The 25,414-nt window shown below is 48.9% G+C and overlaps 1 protein-coding gene across 6 annotated transcripts in view; it reads right to left on the bottom strand.

Annotated features, from left to right (window-relative positions):
• Positions 1-19,421, bottom strand: part of LOC132380637 (coiled-coil domain-containing protein 120-like) — a 36,493-nt gene extending 17,072 nt beyond the window's left edge. Inside the window, exons 1-5 of one of the 6 annotated variants that reach the window (XR_009507834.1) lie at positions 19,281-19,421; positions 7,168-7,285; positions 6,327-6,410; positions 5,359-5,492; positions 2,201-2,320 (exon numbers count right to left, since the gene is read on the bottom strand). Coding sequence is in view for 1 of the 6 variants with exons in the window: in XM_059949585.1 (XP_059805568.1) it covers positions 2,201-2,320; positions 5,359-5,492; positions 6,327-6,378 (306 nt within the window). In the remaining 5 variants the exon portion in view is untranslated. Of the gene's footprint in view, positions 1-2,200; positions 2,321-5,358; positions 5,493-6,326; positions 6,414-7,167; positions 7,286-18,877; positions 19,088-19,280 lie in introns of those variants that run through there. The other 5 variants (XR_009507832.1, XR_009507831.1, XR_009507833.1 and 2 more) reach the window with 5 other exon arrangements.
• Positions 19,422-25,414: the final 5,993 nt, after the last annotated feature.

Raw genomic sequence — 25,414 nt, 5'->3', positions numbered from 1 at the left:
TATATAAACCCCCTAAACCCCTGGATTAGACCCCAGCCTGTAACCCATCTAGGGATCTGTTACTCTATATATAAACCCCCTAAACCTCTGGATTAGATCCCAGTCTGTAACCCACTCCTGGGGATCTGTTCTTCTATATATAATTCCCCTGCATTATACCACAGCCGGCACCCACTCCTGGGGATCTGTTCTTCTATATATAAACCCCCACACTCCTGTATTTGATCCCAGCCTATAACCCATTCCCAGATATATTATTCTATATATAAACCTCCTGAACCCCTGGATTAGATCCCAGCCTGTAACCCACTCCTGGGAATCTATATATATTCTATATATAGACACAGTGGTGCCAGAAAGTTTGAAAGCCCTGTAGAATTTTCTCTATTTCTGGATAAATATGATCTAAAATGTGATCAGGTCCACATGCAAGTCCTAAATCTAGAACCTAATCAAATAAATAATACAACAAAAAGGTATATTTGTTCACTTATTTATTGAGAAAACTGGTCAAATATTACTTGTATTTGTTGCAAAAAGTATGTGAACCTTTGCTTTCAGTAACTGGTGTGACCTCCTTGTACAGAAATAACTTCAACCAAATGCTTCCGGTAAATGTTGATCAGTCCTGCACATTGGCTTGGAGGAATTTCAGACCATTCCTCCTTCCAAACGGACAGCTTCAGCTCTGGGATGTTGATGGGCTTCTTTGCATGAACTACTTGCTTCAGGTCCTTCCACAACATTTCAAAAGGATTAAGGTCAGGACTTTGACTCGGCCATTCCAAAACACAAATTGTCTTCCTTTTAAACCGTTCTGTCGTTGATTTAGAAACATAGAAAACCTACAGCACAATACAGGCCATTCGGCCCACAAAATTGTGATTTACTCTCGTCTTTCAAATCATTGTCTTGTTGAATTATCCAACTTCTTTTAAGCTTCATGTAATGGACTGCTTCTCTGACGTTCTCCTGTAAAATGTCTCGATACAATTTTGAATTAATTGTTCCCTCAACAATTAAAAGCTGTCCAGGCCCCAAGGCAGCAAGGCAGCCCCCAACCACGATGCTTCTTCCGCCACGCTTCACGGTTGGGACGAGGTTTTGGTGTTGGTGTGCAGTGCCCTTTTTCCTCAAAACAAAGCAGTGCGTATTTCTGCCGTAAATTCAACTTTTGTCTCATCTGTCCACAGAACATTGTCCCAGAAACATTGTAGAACATCTGAAAACATTGCAAACTTGAGACTCGCTGTAATGTTTTTTTTGGAGAGCAGTTGGTTCCCCCATGGTGTCTTTCCATGAACACTATGCTTGTTGAGTGTTTTTTCTTATAGTGGACTTTAGCAAGTTCTAGAGATTTCTGCGGGTCTTTTTTTGTTACCATTGGGCTCTTTTTCACATCCTTCAGCACTGTACGTTGTGGTCTTGGTGTGATATTTGCAGGACGCCCTCTCCTAGGGAGAGTAGCAATAGTACTGAACTTCCTCTGATCGTAGACAATTTCTGCTACTGTGGACTGATGAACACTCCGGTCTTTAGAAATGCTTTTGTAGCCTTTTCCAGCTTCATGCATCTCTACAATTCTTCTTCTCAGGTCCTCTGACAGTTGTTTTGATCGAGGCACGGTGCACGTAAACAGATTTTTCATGAGAAGAGCAGGTTCTGTCTAACCTGACTTTATGTGTCTTTTGTATAGAGCAGGGCACCTCTACAATCCACACTTCCAATCTCAACTCATTGATTGGAACACCTGACTCCAGATAGCTTTTCAGAAGGCGTTACCCCATACATTTTTCCAACAAATACATGTAATATTGGATCTTTTTTCTCAATAAATAAATGAACAAGTATGACATTTTGTGTTACTTATTTAATTGGGTTCTCTTTATCTAGTTTTATCTAGTTATCTAGTCTTAGGACGCGTGAAGATCTGATCTGATCACATTTTTGGTCATATTTATGCAGAAACAGAGAAAATTCTAAACTTCCTAGCATCACTGTAACCCCTCGGAACCCCAATCAGATCCCAGCCTGTAACCTACTCCCAGCAATCTGTTATTTTATATATAAACCCCCAAATCCCTGGATTAGATCCTAGCCTGTAACCCACTCCTGGGGATCTGTTATTCTATATATAAACCCCAGAATCCCTGGATTAGATCAGATTCCAGGCCTGACACTTTCCCAGGACACCACTTACCCCTCCCAAATGGGCGCTCGGTTCCGAGGCTCGGTACACCCCTCCAGAACGACGAATCACCAGTGGCGGTTTCTCCCCAGGTTCCAACGGGTACTCCATGGGCAATTGGCCGGTCAGCTCCTGGAACGAGAGGAAGGCACCAGGGAGGGGGTGAGGAGAGGCACAGAGACCCAACACGGTGCTGGCATTTGGTTGGTACAGGGATAGGGTGCAGACGCCACACATGGGCAATGGGGCAGGTCGGGATCGGACCAGGATGTACCTTCTGTGCCACTGGTGAGCTCAGAGCACAGAAACAGGCCATTCGGTCCAACTGTTCAGTGCCAACCAAGATGCCCATCTAAGCCAGTCCATATGCTCATATTTGATGTGTATCCCTCTGAATCTCTATGGGCATTGTACTTGTTCAAGTGGTTTTTAAATTTGTTAATATACAATACTGTGCAAAAGTCTTACGCACATGTACATAGCCAGGGTGCCGAAGACATTTGCTCAGTACTGTATTTGCCGATGTGGACCGGAGAGATCTGGCGGAAGAAAAGGATGATGAGGATGACGAGGGAGGGGTGGAGGACAGAAACGGAGTGCTGGGATGCAGACACACCCGGCCTTGAGACACCAGGCAAGGTCATTTGATTCCAAACAATTGATTTATTGATCATTACAGAATGTCTCTCTGGTGGTTCCCACCCCTCCCTTTATCCCAACCATGATCAAATGGTGAAACGCCTTGATAAAACGGATGTGGGGAGGATGTTTCTCATGGTTGGGAGAGTCTAATACCAGAGGACACGGCCCCTGAATAGAGGGGCATCCTTTTAGAATAGAGACGAGAAGGAATTTCTTTAGCCAGGGAGTGGTGAATCTGTTAAACTCTTTATCACAGGTAGCCGTGGGGACTGTCTTTATATATATTTAAGGCAGAGGTTGATAGATACTTTGAATGGTCAGGGCATGAAGGGATATGGGGAGAAGGCAGGAGATTGGGGCTGAGAGGAAAATTGGATCAGCCTTGACAAAATGGGCCAAATGGCCTAATTCTATTCCTGTATCTTATTGTCTTATGGTTCCTCCTCTCTCTGCCCCCGTCCCATTCTCAGTCCACAATAGAGACCCATATCAGAATCAGGTTTATCATCACTCACGTATGTCAGGAAATGTGATTTTATTTTGTGTGTGGCAGTAGTACAGTACATGGACCTGAGAGTTTTGGACAGTACCTTACCTGCCTCAAACATCTCCTCTGGCAGCTCAATCAATGTACAGACCAGCCTTTGGGTGAAGACATTGCCCCTCAGGTTCCTATTAAACCTCTCCCCTCTCACATTAAACCTGTGCCCTGAAGTTCTTGACTCACCAGCCCTGGAGAAAAGGACTGTGCATTCACCCCTCATGATGATATACGTCTCCTTAAGGTCACCCCTCAGTCTCCCGTTCTCCAAAGAATAAAACCGTGTTCTACCTAACCTCTCACAGTTATTCAGTCCCTTGAGTCTTTGTAACATCTTCGTAAATCTTCCCTGAACTCACTCCAGTCTAAGGACGGCTTTACCAAAACTGAACACAATTTTGTGGTCTCACTGGCGTCTTGAGCAGCTGCAACAATCCGCATCGGAATTAAACTGCATCTGCTGTTCCTCAGCCCACCTCCCCAGCTGATCAAGATCCTCCTGAAGTTCAAGAAAAAATAAAACAGCACTGGGGAATGAAACAGAACTGAAGATGGATAAATCCCCAGGACCAGACACTGAAACTTCATAAGGCACTCGGAGTATTGTTGGCAGTTTCGGGGCCCTTATCCAGGAAAGGATGCGCTTGGCGTTGGAGAGGGTCCAGAGGAGGTTCACAGGAATGTTTCCGGGAATGACAGGATTAGTGTACGAAGATTGTTTGATGGCTTTTAGAATGGAATTTAGAAGAATGAGAGGGGATCTCATTGAAACCTATCAAATAGTGAAAGGTCTAGAGAGAGTGGACATGGAGGGGATGAGAGAATCTAGGACTGGAGGGCACAGCCTCAGAATGGAAAGGTGTCCATTTAGAATAAAGGTGAGGAGGAATTTCTTTAGCCAGAGGGTGATGAGTCTGTGGAATTCATTGCCACAGATGGCTGTGGAGGTTGAGTCAATGGATATGTTTAAAGTGGAGGTTGATAGGTTGGGGCGTCAAAGGTTATGGGGAGAAGGCAGGCGACTGGGATAATAAATCAGGCAGGATGGAATGGCAGAGCAGTCTCGATGGGCTGAAGGGCCTAATTCGGCTCCTGTATTTTATTTGAGATGGTATAGCCATGTCTTCCAATATTCTGCAATGATCCCTGCTGACTGGAAGGGAAAAAACATACCCCATCCCCCCACTGTCCCTGACAGCGTAAAGAACGAGGGATTAGTAGAGCACAGCTATCAAAAGGAAGGCTGTAGATGCGGGTAATTTGGAGATAAACTACAGGAAATACTCAGCGGGGCAGGCAGCTGCTGTGGAGAGAGAAGAACAGGCCCTGGTCAAACTATAGTCAGGGAAGTCTGCACAGTCAAGGAAGCAGGGGAAGGGAATTTGGTGAGTAATAATCGGATTGGGGAAAGGCAGAGCACACTTGGTGCAGCGGGTAGAGTCGCTGTCTTGGGGAACCGGAGAACTGGGTTCGATCCCGCACTCTGCTATTTGTAGTGTGTATGTGTCGAGTGGGGAGGGGGGATTTATTGCAGTGGTGGGGGGAGGGGGGAGGAAGATGAAGGGAAATGTGGAGAGGGGTTGATGAAGAGGGGTATGTGGGGAGTGTGCAGGAGGGGTTAGATGATGGTGGAATCTATGGACAAGAGTGATGAAGGTGAATGGGGTTGGAGCAGATAGACGATGGGGGGTAAGGTTGTGAATTAACTGGGTGGGAGATGAAGGAGAATGTGGAAGGGAAATGATAGGGATTATCTGGGGAATGTTTGTTGTTGGGGGGGGCTAGATGACAGGGGAGGGAATGAAATGGGTTTGTTTGTGGGTGAGCAGGGGCCTGATGGGCTCAAGGGCCTGTTCTGAATCTGGATGGTTCGTGGATCAGTAGGGGCTGTTCCAGTGATGCAGGAGGGGCTGGGCGGCAGAGGGGAATAGAGGGGTGGCACCCCCAGTCCCAGGTCCCCTGACCCAGCCGACACCCCCACACTCACAGCCTCCCGCAGACACAGAGCCCTCAGCTCCCCGATCTTCCTCCGTAGGTTCTCCTCCATCTTCTGCCGCCGCAGCACCAGCTCGATCCTCCGCTCCCCCTTCGACTGCCCCGCTTTGGTGTACCGCGGCAATCCTGTGGGGTCAGTCAGGGGTGAGGGTCAAACACTGAAACCACCGTCTGTCCAAATTCACTCCAGTTCGGTGTAATCCTGTCTCAATTTCTGGCCTAATGCACTCCAGTCCAAACTTGCTCTGCTCCGCTCTGGTTTAGTCAAGTGTCCAGTGGACTCTGGCCCTGGTCTATCCAGAACGAACAGATCTGCTCCAGTCCACTCTGAACTTACTCAGTTGCTCTGGTCACCCCAGTTCAGTCCTGTCCAAAGACTTCAAAGCAACACACACAAAACGCTGGGGGAACACAGCAGGTCAGGCAGCATCTACAGAAATGAATAAACAGTCACCGTTTCAGGTCAGAGCTGAAAAGGAAGGGAGAACAGGCCAGAATCAGGGGAGAGGAAGGAAGATTAGCTAGACTGTAAAAGGTGAAGCCAGGTGAGAGGGAAAGGTAAAGGGCTGGAGAGGAAAGAGTCTGATAGGGGAGAATGGACCATAGAGGAAAGGGAAGGAGGAGGGGACCCGGGGGAAGGTGACAGGCCGGTAAGGAGAAGAGACAAGAGGCCAGAGTGGGGAATAGAAACTGACTACAGTCTGATCGGAACATAATCCACTCCAGTCCAAACTCAACTTAGTCCAGTGGAGTCTAGTCAGTCCCACCTAGTCTGGTTTGGTAAGCTTTAGTCCAAATTGCACCCGCTCCTGCTGGGTTGAATTCAGTCTGGTTTTGTGAAAAGCTGGTCCCTACATCCAATAACTGAACAGTGCGTTCCCAGCAATGCCCCCCAACCCACCCCAGACCCTTCCCGACACACCCTCCCCGACACACCCTCACCATCACGGGTTCACCTACCAGGAGAGCGAAAGTCACCAGTTGCCATGGTCACCACACCTTCGACCTCCATGCCTCCAGTGACGGGGAGGGGATTTGACCTTCCTGCTGGTGAGAGGAGGGGGTATTATCTCATGGAGAAGGAGAAGAGGGCAAGGCACAGAGGGAGAGGCAGTGACACAAAGCCCCATCCACCACGAGAGGGTGTGGTGGAACAGAGTGGAGGGAGTTTCACTCTGTGTCTGACCCCGGGAGTGTTTGATGGGACGGTGTGGAGGGAGCTTCACTCTGTGTCTGACCCCGGGAGTGTGTGATAAGACGATGTGGAGGGAGCTTCACTCGGTGTCTGACCCCGGAAGTGTGTGATGGGACAGTGTGGAGGGAGTTTCACTCTGTGTCTGACCCCGGGAGTGTGTGATGGGACGATGGGGAGGGAGCTTCGCTCTGTGTCTGACCCCAGGAGTGTGTGATGGGACGGTGTGGAGGGAGCTTCACTCTGTGTCTGACCCCGGGAGTGTGTGATAAGACGATGTGGAGGGAGCTTCACTCGGTGTCTGACCCCGGAAGTGTGTGATGGGACAGTGTGGAGGGAGTTTCACTCTGTGTCTGACCCCGGGAGTGTGTGATGGGACGATGGGGAGGGAGCTTCGCTCTGTGTCTGACCCCAGGAGTGTGTGATGGGATGGTGTGGAGGGAGCTTCACTCTGTGTCTGACCCTGGGAGTGAGTGATGGGACGATGGGAAGGGAGCTTCGCTCTGTGTCTGACCCCAGGAGTGTGTGATGTGACGGTGAGGAGGGAGCTTCACTCTGTCTGACAGAGTTGACCCGAGTCAGTTTGAGTCCATACCTGGCTGTACTCACCTGCATAGGTTAGTCACTATCATCAGTCATTGCTCCTGTCTGCCCCGGGATGGTTGGGACAATGTTCTCAGGCAGAACCTAAAGTATTTACAGTGTTGACTAACAGGACTGTCTCACACTGAAGACAAAAAAGAAAGGGGTGAGTTGTTACACAAAAAATAATTATCGATCCAGTTTCTGTTCTGTCAGTTCAAGTTAAATTATCATTCAATCATACACATGTATACAGCTAAATGAAATATTATCCTCTGGGACCAGTACATACATACAGTGCATATAGTTAAGATCCAGCACACAGGCTCACAAAATAATATTAGCACGTCCTTGAATGGCATGGCCTGAAGGTTGATGGTGCATGGGATGTTGCCCTGGAGCCAGGTTTCCATAAGAACAAACACACAGCAGTTCCTCATCTCACTGTGGAAGGTAATACAGCTAGTCTTCCAACGAGCGAACACTGGAGAGCAGCACCAATGGGAAAGCCCGACAGCAGGGGCAAGCACTGATACCAGCCTGCCTGTCATGCCTCACTTCTCCCTCACACTGCCTCCTCCTCCTCTGTAATGAGTGACGCTGGTAACTTGGGATGAGGCAAGACGGGGAGCCCTGGAAACTCAAGTTCTGCCCCTGGGCAGTGGTTAATCCGTGGGACATCTGTCCCACAGGGACTGGTGAGGAGAGAGCCCCGTACATAGGTCATAGGAGAATAAGGGGTAGGTCATTTAGGACAGAGTTAAGGAAAAACTTCTTCTCCCAGAGAGTAGTGGGGGTCTGGAATGCACTGCCTCGGAAGGTAGTGGAGGCCAATTCTCTGGATGCTTTCAAGAAGGAACTAGATAGGTATCTTATGGATAGGGGAATCAAGGGATGTGGGGACAAGGCAGGAACCGGGTATTGATGGTAGATGATCAGCCATGATCTCAAAATGGCGGTGCAGGCTTGAAGGGCCGAATGGTCTACTTCTGCACCTATTGTCTATTGTATAGGACAGCAAGAGGCTGCAGTGGGCTGTAGACTAGGCCAGCTCTTGAATGAGGTTTAAAAGCTGGGGTCACCTATCTATAGGAAAGATATCAATAAGATGGAAAGATTGCAGAGAAAAATTGATGAGGACATTGCTAGAACTTGAGGACCTGAGTTATTCGTGAGAAAGGTTGAATCAATTAGGACTTTATTCCCTGGAACGTAGGAGAATGAGGGGAGTATACTAAATTATGAGGGGTATAGACAGGGTATATGCAAGCAGACTTTTTTCCTGTTGAGGTTGGGTGAGATTAGAACTAGAGGTCATGGGTGAAATGTGAAATGTATTTAGGGGAACAAGAGGGAAATGTCTTCACTCAGAGAGCAACACATACAAACATACGGTAGGTCAGGTAGCATCAAGAATCTGGCCTGCTGAGTTCCTCCAGCAGCTTGTGTGTGTTGCTCAGATTTCTAGCATCTGCAGATTCTCTCGTTTGTGATTCACTCAAAGGGTGGTGAGAGTGCAGAACGAGCTGCCAGCACAAGTGCTGGATGTGGGTCTGATTTCAATACTTAAGAGAAGTTTGATTAAGTACATGGATGGGAGGGGTATGGAGGACTCTGGTCCAGGTGCAGGTCGAAGGGACAAGGCAGACTATCAGGTCAGCATGGACTCAATGGGCTGAAGGGCCTGTTTCCATGCTGTAGTTCCCTTTGAGGTTTGTGGCAGCAGTACAGAGTAAAACTATAACATTTATTTATTTCTGTGACTTATCATAAGTAAACAGTGCAGAAGAGGAATAGTGAGCTGGTGTTTGAAGACTGTTCGAAATCTGATGGCGGAGGGGAAGAAGCTGTTCCTAAAATGCAGACAGTGTGTCCTTAGGCTCCTGTACCTCCTGTCTGATGGCAAAAACAAGAAGAGGCCATGTCCCGGATGGTGAGGGTCCTTCAAGATTGATGCTGCCTATTTGTGGCACTGCATCTCGAAGACGTCCTTGGTAGTGCGGACAGTTGTACCCGTGATGGAGCTGACTTGCGTCTGCAACCCTCTGCAGTGACTTCTGATCTTGTGCATCACAGCCTCCATACTAGATGGTGATGCAATCAGTTAGAATGATCTCTACCATACATCTATAGAAATTTGCTAGAGTTTTTGGTGAAATCTCCTCAAACTCCTAATGAAGTAGAGCTGCTGGCGTTCCTTCTTGGTGATTACATCAATGTGCTGGGTCCAGGGAAGGTCCTCTGAGATGCTGAAAGCACTTCTGACACCTCGGTGAGGACTGGAGTGTGTTCTCCCTCAGTCCCCTTCCAGAAGTCCAAAACGTCCCAACATCCCCTTGCAGAAGTCCACAATCTCACTGAGGTTGCTGTTGTGACATCCCTCAACCAGCTGATCCATCACGCCTCATCGCCATCTGAGATTCCATCAACGACAGTGGTACACAGGATCACAACGGAGGGTTGTAGACTTAGCCAGCTCCATCACAGACACAACCCTCCTCAACCAAAGAAGTGACACACACAAAATGCTGGTGGAACACAGCAGGCCAGGCAGCATCTATAAGGAGAAGGACTGTCGACGTTTCGGGCCGAGACCCTTCGTCAGTCCCGATGAAGGGTCTTGGCCCGAAACGTCAACAGTGCTTCTCCTTATAGATGCTGCCTGGCCTGCTGCGTTCCACCAGCATTTTGTGTGTGTTGCTTGAATTTCCAGCATCCGCAGATTTCCTCGTGTTTGCCAACCAAGGAACATTTATTATCAAAGTACATATGCAGTCTACAACCCCGAGATTCGTCTTCCCACACAGACTGCTGCGAAACAAAAAAAAATCTATGGAGACGTCCTGACTCCAGGCTTCCTGGCCCACAACATCGTGGAACCTTCTCAGAGACAGCAAAGTCCCAGATCACACGATCGGTTCAAAAACACACCAACAAGGTCATCCTCAAAGGACAGTGCCTTAAGAAAGCGACATCCATCATGAAGGACTCTCACCACCCGGAATATGCCTCTCTGATTACTATCAGGGAAGATGCATACCCATCAGGGAAAAGCATACCATCAAGAAAACGCATACCATCAGGGAAGATGCATACCATCAGGGAAACGCATACTATCAGGGAAGATGTTCCTCAAGGTTTTTTAACACCATATACAACTCTGAGATTCATTTTCTAGGGGGCATACCCAATAAATCCAATAATCATAATAGAATCAATGAAATACCAGGCCAATTTGGGCATTCAACCAGAGTGCAGAAGACAACAAACTGTAAATACAAAAATAAATAATAATAATAAAAAATTAAGCCATAAATATCGAGAATGTGAGATGAAAGGTCCTTGAAAGTGGGTCCATAGGTTGTGGGAACATTTCAATAATGGAGCAAGTGAAGTTGAGTGAAGTTATCCCCTTTGGTTCAAGAGCCTGATGGTTGAGGGGTAGTAAGTGGTCCTGAACCTGATGGTATGAGTCCTGAGGCTCCTGCACCTCCTTCCTGATGTTTGAGGGGTTGTAACGGTTCATAAACCCGGTGGTCCGAGTCCTCAGGGTTGTGTACTTTCTTCCTGATGACAGCAGCGAGAGGAGAACAAGAACTGGTTGGTAGGAGTCCCTGATAATGGATGCTACTTTCTTGCGACAGCGTCTCACGTAGAGGTGCTCAATGGTAGGCAGGGCTTTACCCATGATGCAGTGGGCTGTATCCACCACTTTTTGCAGGATTTTCCATTCAAGGAGCATTGAATGCAGCCAGTCAATGTACAGTTCTCTCTTTTAAAACAGAGTAATTTTATGTCTTTGCACGGAACAGCTTCCACAAAACAACAATAAACCTGAATCAATTTCAACCTGAATCGTTAACTCCAGTTCCCTCCCACCAGATGCTGCCTGACCTGCTGAGAATCTGTGGCAGTTTTCCCCTCATCGGACACCTCCGCTGAATGAGGAGTTATGACATAGCCACTGAGACAGATTCGTCTCCCCTCTGCCCCCCTCCCAAGAGCCTGCCCTGAGAGTAGGACAGGAAGAGCAGGTGAGAGATTAACCCCAGTCCCTTTGGTCCATCTCATCTGTGCTACCAACCACCAATCAGCACTGATCTCAATTCACTGGAAACAAAACATGGAAATGCACAGAACAGGATTTCCTCAATCATTCGGTGTACCACATTGTGTCGAACTTACGAAACTAGTAATTAAATGTTTAACTAAATCAGTCTCTTGCTGCCTACACAATCTCCACCTCCCCCCATTCCCTGCTTCTCAAACAACTCTATCATATCTGCATCCACCTCCAGCCCTGGAAGGCCATTCCAGGCACCCTCTACTGTGTTATATGCAAAAAACTTGCCACACACATCTCAGATCATAGTGCAGCAGTTAGCACAAAGCTTTAAGACTTCTGCATAGTAGCCTACGTCGCAGTGAGCACTTACACCTGTGCGTTGGTGTGTCTGCGTCGCTCTGCAATTCACCGCCAAAACGCTAGTTGGCGGTGGGGTTTCTAATGGCGACTGAGCGCATCATGTTGGAGTTGGAGCTAATAAATGTTGAACAAGGGCGTACGGTACAGCATAGGTTACGCGGCTAAGCCGTACCTACAGCGTTCACTTGACGCAGAATTATATATCAGCCTTTACATTATAGGCGACCCAGGTTCAATCCCCACCACTGCTTGTATGTTCTCCACCTGACCACATGGGTTTCTTCCGGGTGATTCAGATACCTCCCACAGTCCAAAGATGTACCATTTGGTAGGTTAATTGGTCTTTGTAAATTGTCCCGTGATCAGGCTAGGATTAAATCAGGGGACTGGGTTGGTTGATGCGGCTGTAACGAAACCCAATTTCCCTCGGGATCAATAAAGTATGTCTGTCTGTCTGATTGCTGGATTTCACAGCTCGAAAGGCTGGAAGTATTGTATCTTAATCAATCAGTCAGTAGGTAAATGCCCTCAGGTATTAAGACATTTCAACCCTGGGGGGGAAATACCGCTCTCTACTCTACCTACACCTCATGTAATTTTATAAACCTCTCTCAAGTCTCTCCTCAGCCTCAAACACTCCACAGAAAATAACCCAAGTTTGTCCAATCGCTCCTTATATTATGCTCTCTAGTCCAGGCAGCATCCTGGTGAACTTCTGCACCCTCTCCAAAGCCCCCACACCCTTCCCGGAAACTAATGCAGATCAAGAATTAAAGACACACTCACCCTGGGCATTCTCTCCTCCCCCAGAGGGCAGAAACTTGAATGTACTGTTTCATCTGAGATGCCAAGGTAGCGTGGCGGTTAACAGAATGCTTTACGGTACCGGAGCACAATCAGGGTTCAATTCCCGCCACTGTCACTCAACGTCAGCAAAACCAAGGAACTGATTGAGGATTGAGGATTGAGAAAGAGTAAGATGAGGGAACACACACCAGTCCTCGTCAACAGATCAGAAGTGGAGAGAATGAGCAATTACAAGTTCTTGGGTGTCAACGTCTCTGAGGATCTATCGTGGACAAAATAGGCACAACAGCAGCTATATTTCATTGGTAGTTTGAAGAGGTTTGGATTTCCAGCATCTGTCAAAATTTGCACCTGGTGGGGTAAACTGGAGTGGCTGGGGGATGGGATCTAGAGTGCTAGAACAGTTAGTGGAGAGGATGTGGAGGCAGACATTGGCAAGACTTCAGCCAAAGTCAAGAGTCAAAAGATTGAGCATGGAGTCCTGAGCTGCCTACATTTCAATGCAAGAAGTATCGTAGGAAAGACAGATGAGCTCAGGGCATGAATAACACCGGAAATTATGATATTACAGCCATTAGTGAGACTTGGTTGCAGGAAGGGCAAGACTGGCAGCTCAAAATTCTGCGGTTCTGTTGTTTTGGACACAACAGAACAGGAGGGATTGTGGGGGGAGGGGCACGTTCCTAGTCAGGGAAGAGGTCACAACCGTGCTCAGTCAGGACAGACTGGAGAACGGATCTCGTCAGGCTTTACGGGTGGAACTGACGAATATGAAAAGTATGACCACGTTAACGGGGCCACCAAATGGTCCGCGGGAATTAGAACAGATTTGTAGAGAGATCAGAGATTATAGTAGTTAATTTTAAACTTTCCACATATTGACTGGGACTCCCATACTGTAAAAGGATTAGGTGGGACAGAGTTTGTCAAATTTGTTCAGGAAAGTTTCCTTCATCAGTACATAGTAGTCTCAGTGACAGTGTGTGATACAGGATCTGCTGTTAGGGAACGAGACAGGGCAGGTGGCAGATGTTTGTGCAGAGGAACACTTTGCATCCAGTGATCACAAAGTGATCAAAGTTTCAAAGTAAATATGCAAAGAGACAGGTCTGGTCTGCGAGTTGGGATTCTACTTTGGAAAAAGGCCAATTTTGATGGTATCCGACATGATCTGACAAGTGTGGATTGGGACAGAGTGATTTCTGTCAAAGGTGTACATGCTAAGTGGGAGGCCTTCAAAAGTGAAATTTTGAGAGTACATAGTTTGTATTTGCCTGTGAGAATAAAAGGAAAAGATACCAACTGCAGGGAATCTTGGTTTTCAAGAAACACTCAGACCCTGGTTAAGAAAATAAAATGGAGGTGCTCAGTAGGTATAGACAAGTTGGAACCAATGAAGTACTTATGGAGTACAAGAAATGCAAATGAAGACTTACAAAAGAAATCAGGAGGACTAAAAGAAGACATGATGTTACCCTAGCAGACAAGATGGATGAGAATCCTAAAGTATTCTACAGCTATGTTCAGACCAAAAGGACTGTAAGGGACAAAATTGGTCCTCTGGAAGATCAGAATGTGTGGACACAAAAGAGATGGAGGAAGATTTAAATTTTTTCTTTGCGCAGGAGACTAAACAGTGTCTATAAAAGTGACTGGATAATAATATGGTTAACCGGATCAGCAGATTTGCAGATGACACCAAGTTTGGAAGTGTAGTAGACAGTAAGACAGTCATGGCTTGCAGAGGGCAAGTCTTACAGGGCAAAGGGAACTGGGCATACAGGTCCGTAATTCACTGGAAGTGGCAACTCGGGTAGGTCGGGTTGTAAAGAAAGCTTTTGGCACATTTGCGTTCACAACTCAAAGCACTGAATACAGCAGACGGGATGTAAACTTGAAGTTGTATCAGACATTGCTGAGGCCTAATTTGGAGTACTGTGTGCAACTTTGGTCACCAACCGACAGGAAAGGTGTAAATAAGATTGAAATAGCAGAGAGAAAATTTACAAGGGTGTTGACTGGAGGACCTGAGTTACGAGGAAAGATCGAACAGGTTTATTCCTTGGAAAGTGGAAGATGGAGAGAAGTTTTGATAGAGGTGTACAAAATCATGAGGGGTACAGATCAGGTAAATGCAGTCAGGCTTTTCTCACTGAGTTTGGGTGGGACAGCAACTAGAGGTCATGGGTGAAGGGTGAAAGGTGAGTGGTTTAAGGGGAGCATGAGGAGGAACTTCTTCACTCAGAGGGTCATGCGAGTGTGGGACGAGCTGCCAGAACAAGTGGTGCATACGAGCTCGATTTCAACTTTTAAGAGAAGTTTGGACAGGTATGTGGATGGTCAGACTATGGTCCGGGTGCAGACTGATGGGAGTAGGCTGTCTAAATGGTTCAGCGTGAACTAGATGGGCCACAGAGCATTATGCACTGTACTCTGGGTCTCGGTGACTATTTCCACCCTGGAGACAAAAAGCTGTCTACTCCATCTCCATACACGAGGAAATCTGCAGATGCTGGAAATTCAAGCAACACACATAAAATGCCGGTGGAACGCAACAGGCCAGGCAGCATCTTTAGGAAGGAGCACTGTCGATGTTTCGGGCCGAGACCCTTCGTCAGGACTAACTGAAAGGAAAGATAGTAAGAGATTTGAAAGTAGGAGGGGGAGGGGAAAATGCGAAATGATAGGAGAAGACCGGAGGGGGTGGGGTGAAGCTAAGAGCTGGAAAGGTGATTGGCAAAAGGGATACAGAGCTGGAGAAGGGAAAGGATCATGGGACGGGAGGCCTAGGGAGAAAAAAGGGGGGGAGGGGAGCACCCCCTTTCAACAGTGCTTCTCCCTATAGATTCTGCTGGCCTGCTGTGTTCCACCAGTATTTTGTGTGTGATACTCTATCTACACCTCACATAATTTTCTAAACCTCTGTACAGTCTCTTCTCAGCCTCTGAAGCTCCAGAGAAAACAACCTGTTAGTCCAACCTCTCCTTATAGGTCACAGCCTCTAATTCGGTCTGCATCTTGATGAATTTCTTCAAAGCTCTCCAAAGCCCCCACACCCTTGGAATATAAAGCAACCAGCATAAAGGCTCGCCACCAAGAACATTCTCTCCTTCCCCAGCAGGCAGAAACATTATAGCACAGTACATTGTTACCGTTTTCCCTGGGGTGGCATAGTAGCATAGTGTCTAGCATGAGGCTTTACAGTACCAGAGATCAGGGTTCAATTCTTGCCACTGTCACTCAATGTCAGTAAGACCAAGGAACTGATTGTGGACTTCACAAAGGGCAAGACAAGGAAACACACACTGCTCCTCATCGAGGGATCAGAAGTGGAAAGAGTGAGCAATTTCAAGTTCCTGGATGTCAGTATCTCTGAGGATTGATCCCGGGTTCAACAGATCGATGCAGTGACACAGAAGGCATGACAATGGTTGTATTTGATTAAAAGTTTGAGGAGGTCTGGTCTGTCACCAAAGATGCTCGCAAATTTCTACAGCATCAAAATAAGCTGCAGAAAATTGTGAACTCAGTCAGCTCCACTATGGGCACCAGCATCCAGGACATTCTTCAAGGGACGATGCCTCAGAAAGGTGACATCCATCATTAAAGACCCCCCCCCCATCACCCAGGACATGCCCTCTCATCATTGCTACCATTAGCAAGGAGGTACAGATGCCTGAAGACGCACACTCAAAGATTCAGAAACAGCTTCTTCCCCTCTGCCATCCAATTTCTGAATGGACATTGAACCCATGAACACTACCTCACTACCGTTTTCTTCCCCTTTTTGGACTACTTATTTAACTTTTTAAAATGATTCTTACCGTAATTCACAGATTTTATGTATCGCAATGTACTGCAGCCACATAACAACAAATTTCAGAACACATGCCAGTGATACCAAACCTGGTTCCCATTCTGCCTGTGAGGAGTTTGTACATTCTCCCCTTGACCGTCTGGGATTTTCCCAGGTGCTCTGGTTTCCTCCCATAGTGCAAAGGGTACTGGTTGGTAGGTTAATTAGCCATTGTATATTGTCCCATAATTAGGCTAGAGTTAAATCAGGGCTTAAAGGGCTGGAAGGGTCTGTTAAACACTGTATCTCAATCAATAAATTCCTCATTGTACTGTGTAATGGAGCAAATTAGGCCATTTAGCCCATTCAATCATGACTGATTTACTATCCCTCTCAACCACATTCTCCTTGTAACTTTTCACGCCCTTACTAATCAAGAACCTATCAATATCCACTTTAAATGACCCAATGACACGGCCTCTATGGCAATAAATTGAACGTCCTCTGGCTAAAGAAATTCCTCCTCATCTCTGTTCTAAAGGGACGCCCTTCTATTCCGAAACTGTGCCCTCTGGTCCCAGACTCTCCCACTATCGGAAACATCCTATCCACATTTCGGCAAGCATGCAATACACCTTCACTTCCCTTTTTCCTGCCACAATCCCGTTAACTCCCCGCAAGATTCTCTCCCTCTCTGCTCACACACACAGGTAGAGGTGGAGAAGATTCACCTTTTGACCCCATACGTTCGTTGGGACATGTGAAGGGAACCGGAGCAACCAAGCAAAAGGGAAAAGAATTATCCCTCAACCAAAATCAGGAATCCACTGCCCCAGTGGCCAAGAGGGAAGCTGGTTTTCCTGGGAATGTCAGCCTGTGCTCATTGGAGGAGGCGGCTCGGACAGATCCCGAACTGAGAGCAGGGGCAGGGGCGGCCCCAAGCACAGACAGAATACCAGGAATCCGCGGGCTGTTCGCCAGAGTTTAGCTGGAACGTCCCAGCCAGAACTTCCCAACACCTGCACAGGATAGAGAGCAGGAAGGGGATGTGCGTCTGACCCAAGGCCGTTGCTATGCGACCGGTTATGGGCCTTGGGAAACAGACCAGAGAAAACCGGCCTCCCATCCCACAACATGGATCAGTGACAATCCACAGATCCAACCCCCGACTCACAGTATAACATGTTTGGGGAGAAAGTGATGGCTGTCACTGGTGAGTGTGGGGACATGGGGCGTTGGGGAAGAGGGGTCACTGAGGAGTGGTGTGACGGAGCTGAATTAACGTCAGTGGAGTTACAGTCAGTGACACAGGGCACTGGGGTTGAGGGGTCACTGAGGGACAGTGTGAGAGAACCGGATTAACGTTAGTGGGGATACAGTCAGTGACACAGGTTGTGGGGGAGAGGGGTCACAGAGAGTGTGAGGGAGCTGGATGAACGTCAGAGGGGATATAATCAGTGACACAGGGTGTGGGGGAGTGGGGTCACTTAGAGGGTGTGAGGGAGCTGGATGAATGTCAGTGGGGATATAGTCAGTGACACAGGGTGTGGGGGAGAGGGGTCACTGAGGGACGATGTGAGGGAGCTGGATGAACGTCAGAGGGGATATAGTCAGTGACACAGGGTGTGGGGGAGTGGGGTCACTTAGAGGGTGTGAGGGAGCTGGATGAACGTCAGTGGGGATATAGTCAGTGACACAGGGTGTGGGGGAGAGGGGTCACTGAGGGACTGTGTGAGGGAGCTGGATGAACGTCAGTGGGGATACAGTCAGTGACACAGGGTGTGGGGGAGAGGGGTCACTGAGGGACGGTGTGAGGGAGCTGGATGAACGTCAGTGGGGATACAGTCAGTGACACAGGGTGTGGGAGAAAGGGGTCACTGAGGGACGGTGTGAGGGAGCTGGATGAACGTCAGTGGGGATACAGTCAGTGACACAGGGTGTGGGGAAGAGGGGTCACTGAGGGACGGTGTGAGGGAGCTGGATGAACGTCAGTGGGGGATACAGTCAGTGACACAGGGTGTGGGAGAGAGGGGTCACTGAGAGACGGTGTGAGGGAGCTGGATGAACGTCAGTGGGGATACAGTCAGTGACACAGGGTGTGGGGGAGAGGGGTCACTGAGGGACGGTGTGAGGGAGCTGGATGAACGTCAGTGGGGATACAGTCAGTGACACAGGGTGTGGGGAAGAGGGGTCACTGAGGGACGGTGTGAGGGAGCTGGATGAACGTCAGTGGGGATACAGTCAGTGACACAGGGTGTGGGGGAGAGGGGTCACTGAGGGACGGTGTGAGGGAGCTGGATGAACGTCAGTGGGGATACAGTCAGTGACACAGGGTGTGGGGGAGTGGGGTCACTTAGTGAGTGTGAGGGAGCCGGATGAACGTCAGTGGGGATACAGTCTTCCTTCCACCCGGCACACACTCGTTCCGTTTCTCTCCCGTTTTCGCTTACTCTCCACCATACACTCTCCCATTCCCCCGCTCATCTTCTCTTTCACACTCTTCCTCCTTCTACCATACACACTTTCTCTCTGTCTCTTTCACACTCGCTCCATCCCTGCATTCCTCCCTCTTTCACATTAGAACCTACCCCCCTCCCCGATCTCTCTGTCCCTCCCTCCCAAACTCTCTCCCCTCTCCCTCCCCCCTCCGGTTCATCCCGGGCCGCACTGAACCGTGCCCCGCTCCCCGTTCCCTTTCCCAGCTTCACCTCTCCGCGGTGCTCGAACTAAAGCGGCTCCGATCGGCTCGGCTCCGGGACTGTAGGCGGGCAGGTGTCGGGGGTGGAGGGAGGATCCAGTCCCGTCCCGCGGGCCGGCGCCGGGGAGGAGTCCAACCTGTCCCGGACGGGGAGGGAGCGACTCCAGCAAACCCACCCCGTCCGCCAAGTCCCCTTCACCTTTCCTCCCCCCTCCCCCCTCACTCTGTCCTGTTTCCCTCCCCCTTCCTTCCCTCTCTCCGCTTCCCAAACTCTTCCCCCCGTCTCTCCTTCCTTCCCTCTCTTCTTCCCTCTTTCTCTCACTCCTTCCCCTCGTATTCTCTTTCCCTCTCTCCGCTTCCCAAACTATTTCTTCCCCACCCCGTGTCTTTCGTTCTCCTTCCCTCTCTCTCACCTCCACCTCTGAACTCAGCCCCCAACTCTGTGGGGTCTGGAGCGCAGAGCGACCTGTTCCGGCCCCCACTCCCCGCCCCGTCCCTCCAGCCAGCAGCGCCGAGACTTCCTGGAGCTGTGGCCTGGATTCCGAGCATTCCTCATCGGGCAGGTTAAAGGTGGAGCCCGGCCCCGCAACGGCCTGGGGGAGGGGAGAGGAGGGGGAAGAGCAGTAAGAGCTGGGGGAGGGGAGGGAGGCAGGAACGGAGGGGAGGCTGAAGGGAGAGGAGTGGGGAGGGGATGGAGAGGGAGAAAAGAAGGGAGGGATGTGAGAAAAGAAGGAAGAGAGTAAGTGGGGAGGGAGGAGGAGGAGGGGGAAGAGCAGTAAGAGCTGGGGGAGGGGAGGGGAGGGAGGCAGGAACGGAGGGGAGGCGGGGAGGTTGAGGGGAGAGGAGGGGGTAAGGTGATGGGGAGGGGAGGGGGAGGGGATGGACAGGGAGAAAAGAAGGGAGGGGTGTGAGGGGAGTTTGATAGGTAGGAGGGAGGAGAGGGTTAAGGAACTGGGAGGAAAGAAAGGGGAAAGTGAGACGGAGTGCAAAGGGAAGGGGAAGGAGGGGAGAGGGTGAGGAGGGATGGGAGGTGGTGTGAGGAGAGTGGGGTGGAGGGAGAGAGCTGAGAGGAAGGGGGAAGGGAGAGAAAAAGAGAAGGGGAGGGAGGGGATGTGTTTACTGCAGACTAAGGTTTACTAAGGTTCTTATTGTCGAAGGGGGTAAGGGCTTCATGGAGAAAGCAGGAGAATGGGGGTTGAGGAAAATAATCAACATGATAGTATGTAGAGTGTAGATCTGATGAGCTGAATGGCCTAATTCTGCTCCTGTATCTTATGGTCTTCAGTGACACGAGGTCCAACCTGGACATCAGGGCCTGGAAATAACCTGACCCAGGCCTAGGAGTTAGGCTTCATGGCCTGATCATCTGTCAAGCTCTGCCTTAAATACGCGCAGTGACGAAGCCTCCACAACCGCCCATAGCAACAAATTCCACAGATTCACTAACCTCTGGCTAAAGAAATTCTTCGTCTTCGTTCTAAAGGGATATACTTTTATTCTGAGGCAGTGCCCTCTGGTCCCCGCTATAGGAAACATCCTCTCCATGTGCACTCTATCCAGGCCCTTCAGTATCTGGGACATTTCAATGAGATCCCTACCCCAATCCTTCTGAATTCCATCGAGTACGGGCCAAGAGATGTCAAATGCTCCCCATATGTTAAGCCTTTAATTTTCAGCCTGGGTAATCATAAACCTTCTCTGGAACCTCTCCAAGACTAGCAGGCCTATCCGTGGATACAGGGCCCAGAATTGCCCATGATGTTCCAAGCATGCTCTGGCCAGTGCTGTATAGGTGAGACCCCTCCATCCCCCAACACTGCCCGCCGTCCCTTTAAGCAGACCTACCCTCTCCGGGGAAGCCAGGCTGAGTTTTGGCCTGTAATCGGCAGAGGCAGAGCCTTCCCAATAAGGGCAAGGAATGTGACCTTGGGCCACGCTAATCTCCTTCCACTCTCAGCCCGTCCCTGCTCTCTCTCCACGTACGCGCGCACACACACAAACACTCGCGTTTGCGGCAATCCTTTCCGCGTGAGGTGAGTCTCGGGTGGGGTGGAGAAGCTGGTTTGCAGACCTTCCCTCCCCCAGGGTTTCCACATGGGACACCCTACCACCCCCCCACCACCGGCCAACCCCCCTTCTCTCCTCCCGGCACCCTTGAACAACTAACTGAAACGTGTACAGTACAGGAACAAGGCCATTCGGCCCACACTGCCTGTGCTGAATAGGACGCCAAATTCTTCAGCGCCTCAGCGAGGGCCGAAGGAGTTGATTCAGAGATCACTTCAACATCAACATTAAACTGGGAAGCGAGTCGCACAGCTTCTACCCTGATGTTCTGCCAGTTTGTAGTAGATGTAAGTCTGACAACAGTACCTTGTCATATTCATTCTGGTCACGTTGTAAGCTTTACGCATACTGGAGAAGTATTTTTCACTGTTTCTCTGAGGCTTAAGGGAAGTGGTGGGAACCGGACCCGCTCATAGCCATCCTTGGAGCAACAAGCTCCCTATCTTCAGCCAGTAATTATGGAAAAATGGCTGTATTGTTTGGAATGGTGATTACTAGGAAGTTAATCGTGCAAATGTGGAAAATGGACTCTGTGCCTACATACGATCTGCGGCTGAGAGAACTGGCAAGTACCTTACATTTGGAGAGACTGAGACTACGTAATGAGGACAGAGGGGACATCGGGCCCTGTATTGGACTTTCTTACAGGGTGAGGACTGAGGTTTTTGGCACGGTGCCCCTCTGCTGTGTAGGTTCACTTTTGCCTTTATATTATTCTCCCTTTTGCTGCTCAATATTTAATTTGATTTTGTTATGGTCGTGGTTTTTCTGGATGTGCTGTATTTTTTTGTTGCTTGTAGAGAAAAAAAGAATAAAGAATATACTGATAAAAACTGGGAAGGTGGTGAACGCAGTGGATACTGGGTATTTCTGCAGATCTGGAAATCTGCGCAACACGAGGGTGTCTTCCGCTGTGCCGCAGAGAACAGGCAGCGTCTGCGACGGGAGGTACCATAGGACCCGACCACGAGCCACGGCCACCACAGCGCTCTGTTTGTCAACGTGGAGCAGACGGCGAGTTTCCAACTCCGGCGGGAGCAAAGGATGTTGGGAATGGCGAGGGTGACGCGCCGTGGGAGAGGTGTGGGACAGGTGGAAGGGAGTGATGGGGCAGAGGGTGGACTGAGTGCAGCCCTGAGATGCCGGGCAAGGTCATTTGATTCCAAACTATTGGTTTATTGATCATTACAGTGTGTCTCTCTGTGGTGCTTCCTGCTCCCTCCCCTCTCCCTTCCCCTTTTCCCAACCATGATTCCCAGCTTTCTGCCCCCTTCACACTCTTCAGAAGACCAAAAGACACAGGAGCAGAAACTGGACATTCGGCCCATTGAGTCTGCTCTGCCATTTCATCATGGCTGATCCATTTCCCTCTCAGCCCCAGTCTCCTGCCTTCTCCCTGTAACCCTTCAAGCCCTGACTAATTAAGAATCAATCAACATCTGCCTTAAATATGCATAAAGACTTGGCTTCCACAGCCACCTATAGCAACAAGTTTCATAGATTCACCACTCTCTGGCTAAAGAAGTTTCTCCTCATCTCCGCTCTAAAAGGACACCCCTCTATTCTGAGGCTGTGCTCTCTGGTCCTAGATTCTCCCACCACAGAAAATATCCCCTCTTTCAAGGCGTTTCAATGTTTAAGGGGTTTCAATTAGGTTCTGAATTCCAGTGAGTTCAGGCCCAGAGCCATCAAATGCTCCTCACATGATAAGCTTCTCAATCCCAGAATCATGTTGGTGAGCCTCATCTGAACCCTCTCCAATGTCAGCACATACTTTCTTAGATAAGGGGCCAGAACTGCTCACAATACTCCAAGTGTGGCATCACCAGTGCCTTTTAAAGCCTCAGCATTACATCCTTGTTTTTATATTCTAGTTCTCTCAAAACAAATGTTAACATTGCATTTGCCTTCCTCACCACTGACTCAACCTGCAAATTAACCTTTAGGGAATCCTGCACACAGACTCCCAAATCCTTTTGAACTTCAGATTATTGAATTTTTTCTTCATTTAGGAAATAGTCTACACTTTAATTTCTTGTACCAAAGTTCATTGCCATGCAGTTCACTCATGACCCGCATTAGGTTTATCATCATTCGCATGTGTCATTAAATTTGTTTTTTATATGGCAACAGTACAGTGCAATACATAAAGCTACTACAATGCTGTGCAAAAGTCTTAGGCACCCTAGATATGTTTATGTGCCTAAGACTTTTGCACAGTACTGCGCGCACGCTTCTCCACACTGCACCAGGATCTGTGGATCCCAAATTGGGCTCCACATCCACCTGAGGACTAATCAATAGACGACCTCTTGGGAGAACATCATACTCAACTCGAGAGATCTCCTGCTTAAACACCTCTCTCCACCACCACCTCTTGCAGTGAATTCCAGGAACCCACCAACTCAATAGACAATAGGTGCAGGACTAGGCCATTCGGCCCTTCAAGCCAGCACCGCCATTCGATGGGATCATCATCCACCATCAGCACCCCGTTCCTGCCTTCTCCCCATTTCCCTCGACTCAGGTATCTTTAAGAGCTCTATCTAACTCTTTCTTGAGAGCATCCAGAGAATTGGCCTCCACTACCTTCTGAGGCAGAGCATTCCATAGATCCACAACTCTCTGGGTGAAAAACTTTCTCCTCAACTCCGTTCTAAATGGCCTACCCCTTATTCTTAAACTGTGGCCTCTGGTTCTGGACTCACCCAACTTTGGGACCATGTTTCCTCAACAGACAACCTCTTGGGAGAACATCATACTCAACTCGTGAGATCTCTCTATTCCTGCTTAAACACCTCCCTCCACCACCATCCCTGGCAGTGAATTCCAGGAACCCACCAACTCAATAGACAATAGGTGCAGGACTAGGCCATTTGGCCCTTCAAGCCAGCACCGCCATTCGATGGGATCATCATCCACCATCAGCACCCCGTTCCTGCCTTCTCCCCATTTCCCTCGACTCAGGTATCTTTAAGAGCTCTATCTAACTCTTTCTTGAGAGCATCCAGAGAATTGGCCTCCACTACCTTCTGAGGCAGAGCATTCCATAGATCCACAACTCTCTGGGTGAAAAACTTTCTCCTCAACTCCGTTCTAAATGGCCTACCCCTTATTCTTAAACTGTGGCCTCTGGTTCTGGACTCACCCAACATTGGGACCGTGTTTCCTCAACAGACAACCTCTTGGGAGAACATCATACTCAACTCGTGAGATCTCTCTATTCCTGCTTAAACACCTCCCTCCACCACCATCCCTGGCAGTGAATTCGAGGAACCCATCACTCTCTGTGTAAAAATCTTGCCCTCTCGTCTTGACTGGTAGACATTTCTACCTCTGGGGAAAAGACTTTGACTATGCATATAATCTTATAAAACTCTTATCAGCTCTCCCCTCAGTCTCCATCACTGCAGAGAAGACAACCCAAGTTTGTCCAACCTCTCCCTGTAGCTCACATCCTCTAACCCAGGCAGCATCCTGGTGAATCTCCGAAGCCCCCACATGCTTCCTGTCGCAGGGTGAGCTGGTCTGCACACAGTACACCAAGTGTGACCTCAGCAATGAATCACGGGCATCGGCCTATCTGCCCTCAAGAATATATAGAGAGAAAGGTACAGGAAGAAGTGCCAGCAATATCATTAAGGATTCCACCCACCCAGCTCACGGACTGTCTGTCCCACTCCCATCAGGGAAGACACTGTGTAACATCCACGCCTGGACCACCAGACTCAGTTGCTTCTCCCAAGGCTGATTAACTCCCAGCTGGCTCCACCTATCACCTTCCAGCTAGCCTCCTTCCCCTCCCTCCCCACCTCTTTATTCTGGTGTCTTCCCCCCTCCTTCTCAGTCCTGAAGAAGGGTCTCGGCCTGAAACATCGACTGTTCATTCATTTCCACAGACGCTGCCTGACCTGCTGAGTTCTTCCAGCATTGTGTGTGTGTGTGTGTGTGGCTCTGGATTTCCAGCATCTGCAGATTTTCTCATGTGTAGAGGAACAAAAGTTCAAAGTAAATTTATTATCAAAGTATGTATACCTTGAGATTAATTTCCTTTCAGCAGCACACAGGAAAACAGAGAAATAATGGAATCCATGAAAAATTGCACGTCATTAACACCGACAAACATCCAGTGTGCAAAAGAGGACGAATAGCGCAAATAATTTTTAAAAAAGAATTGTCAGCAAGTAATGCCGAGAGCACGAGGCAGCAGAGTCTCTGGAAGTGAGTCCGCAGGCTGAGGAGTCAGTTTAACACTGAGCATTGATAGCCTCACCTGGTCCCTCCTCACCTCCCCGAACAAGAAGGCACAGCAGCACCTCCACCTCCTGAGGAGATTGAGGCAAGAGAGGCCCCCCCCACCCCCACCACCAGCTTGACAGTATTTTACAGGAGCACCATTGACAGCATCCTGACAAGCTGCATCTCCATCGGGTACAGGAGCAGAGCATTGAGCCTGCAAAGGACCGTGAGAACGGCTGAG

This window comes from Hypanus sabinus, chromosome 24 (genome assembly GCF_030144855.1).
Source record: "Hypanus sabinus isolate sHypSab1 chromosome 24, sHypSab1.hap1, whole genome shotgun sequence".
Lineage (NCBI taxonomy): Eukaryota > Metazoa > Chordata > Chondrichthyes > Myliobatiformes > Dasyatidae > Hypanus > Hypanus sabinus.
Note: the sequence above shows the minus strand (reverse complement) of the source record. Positions and strands in the feature narration are given on the sequence as shown.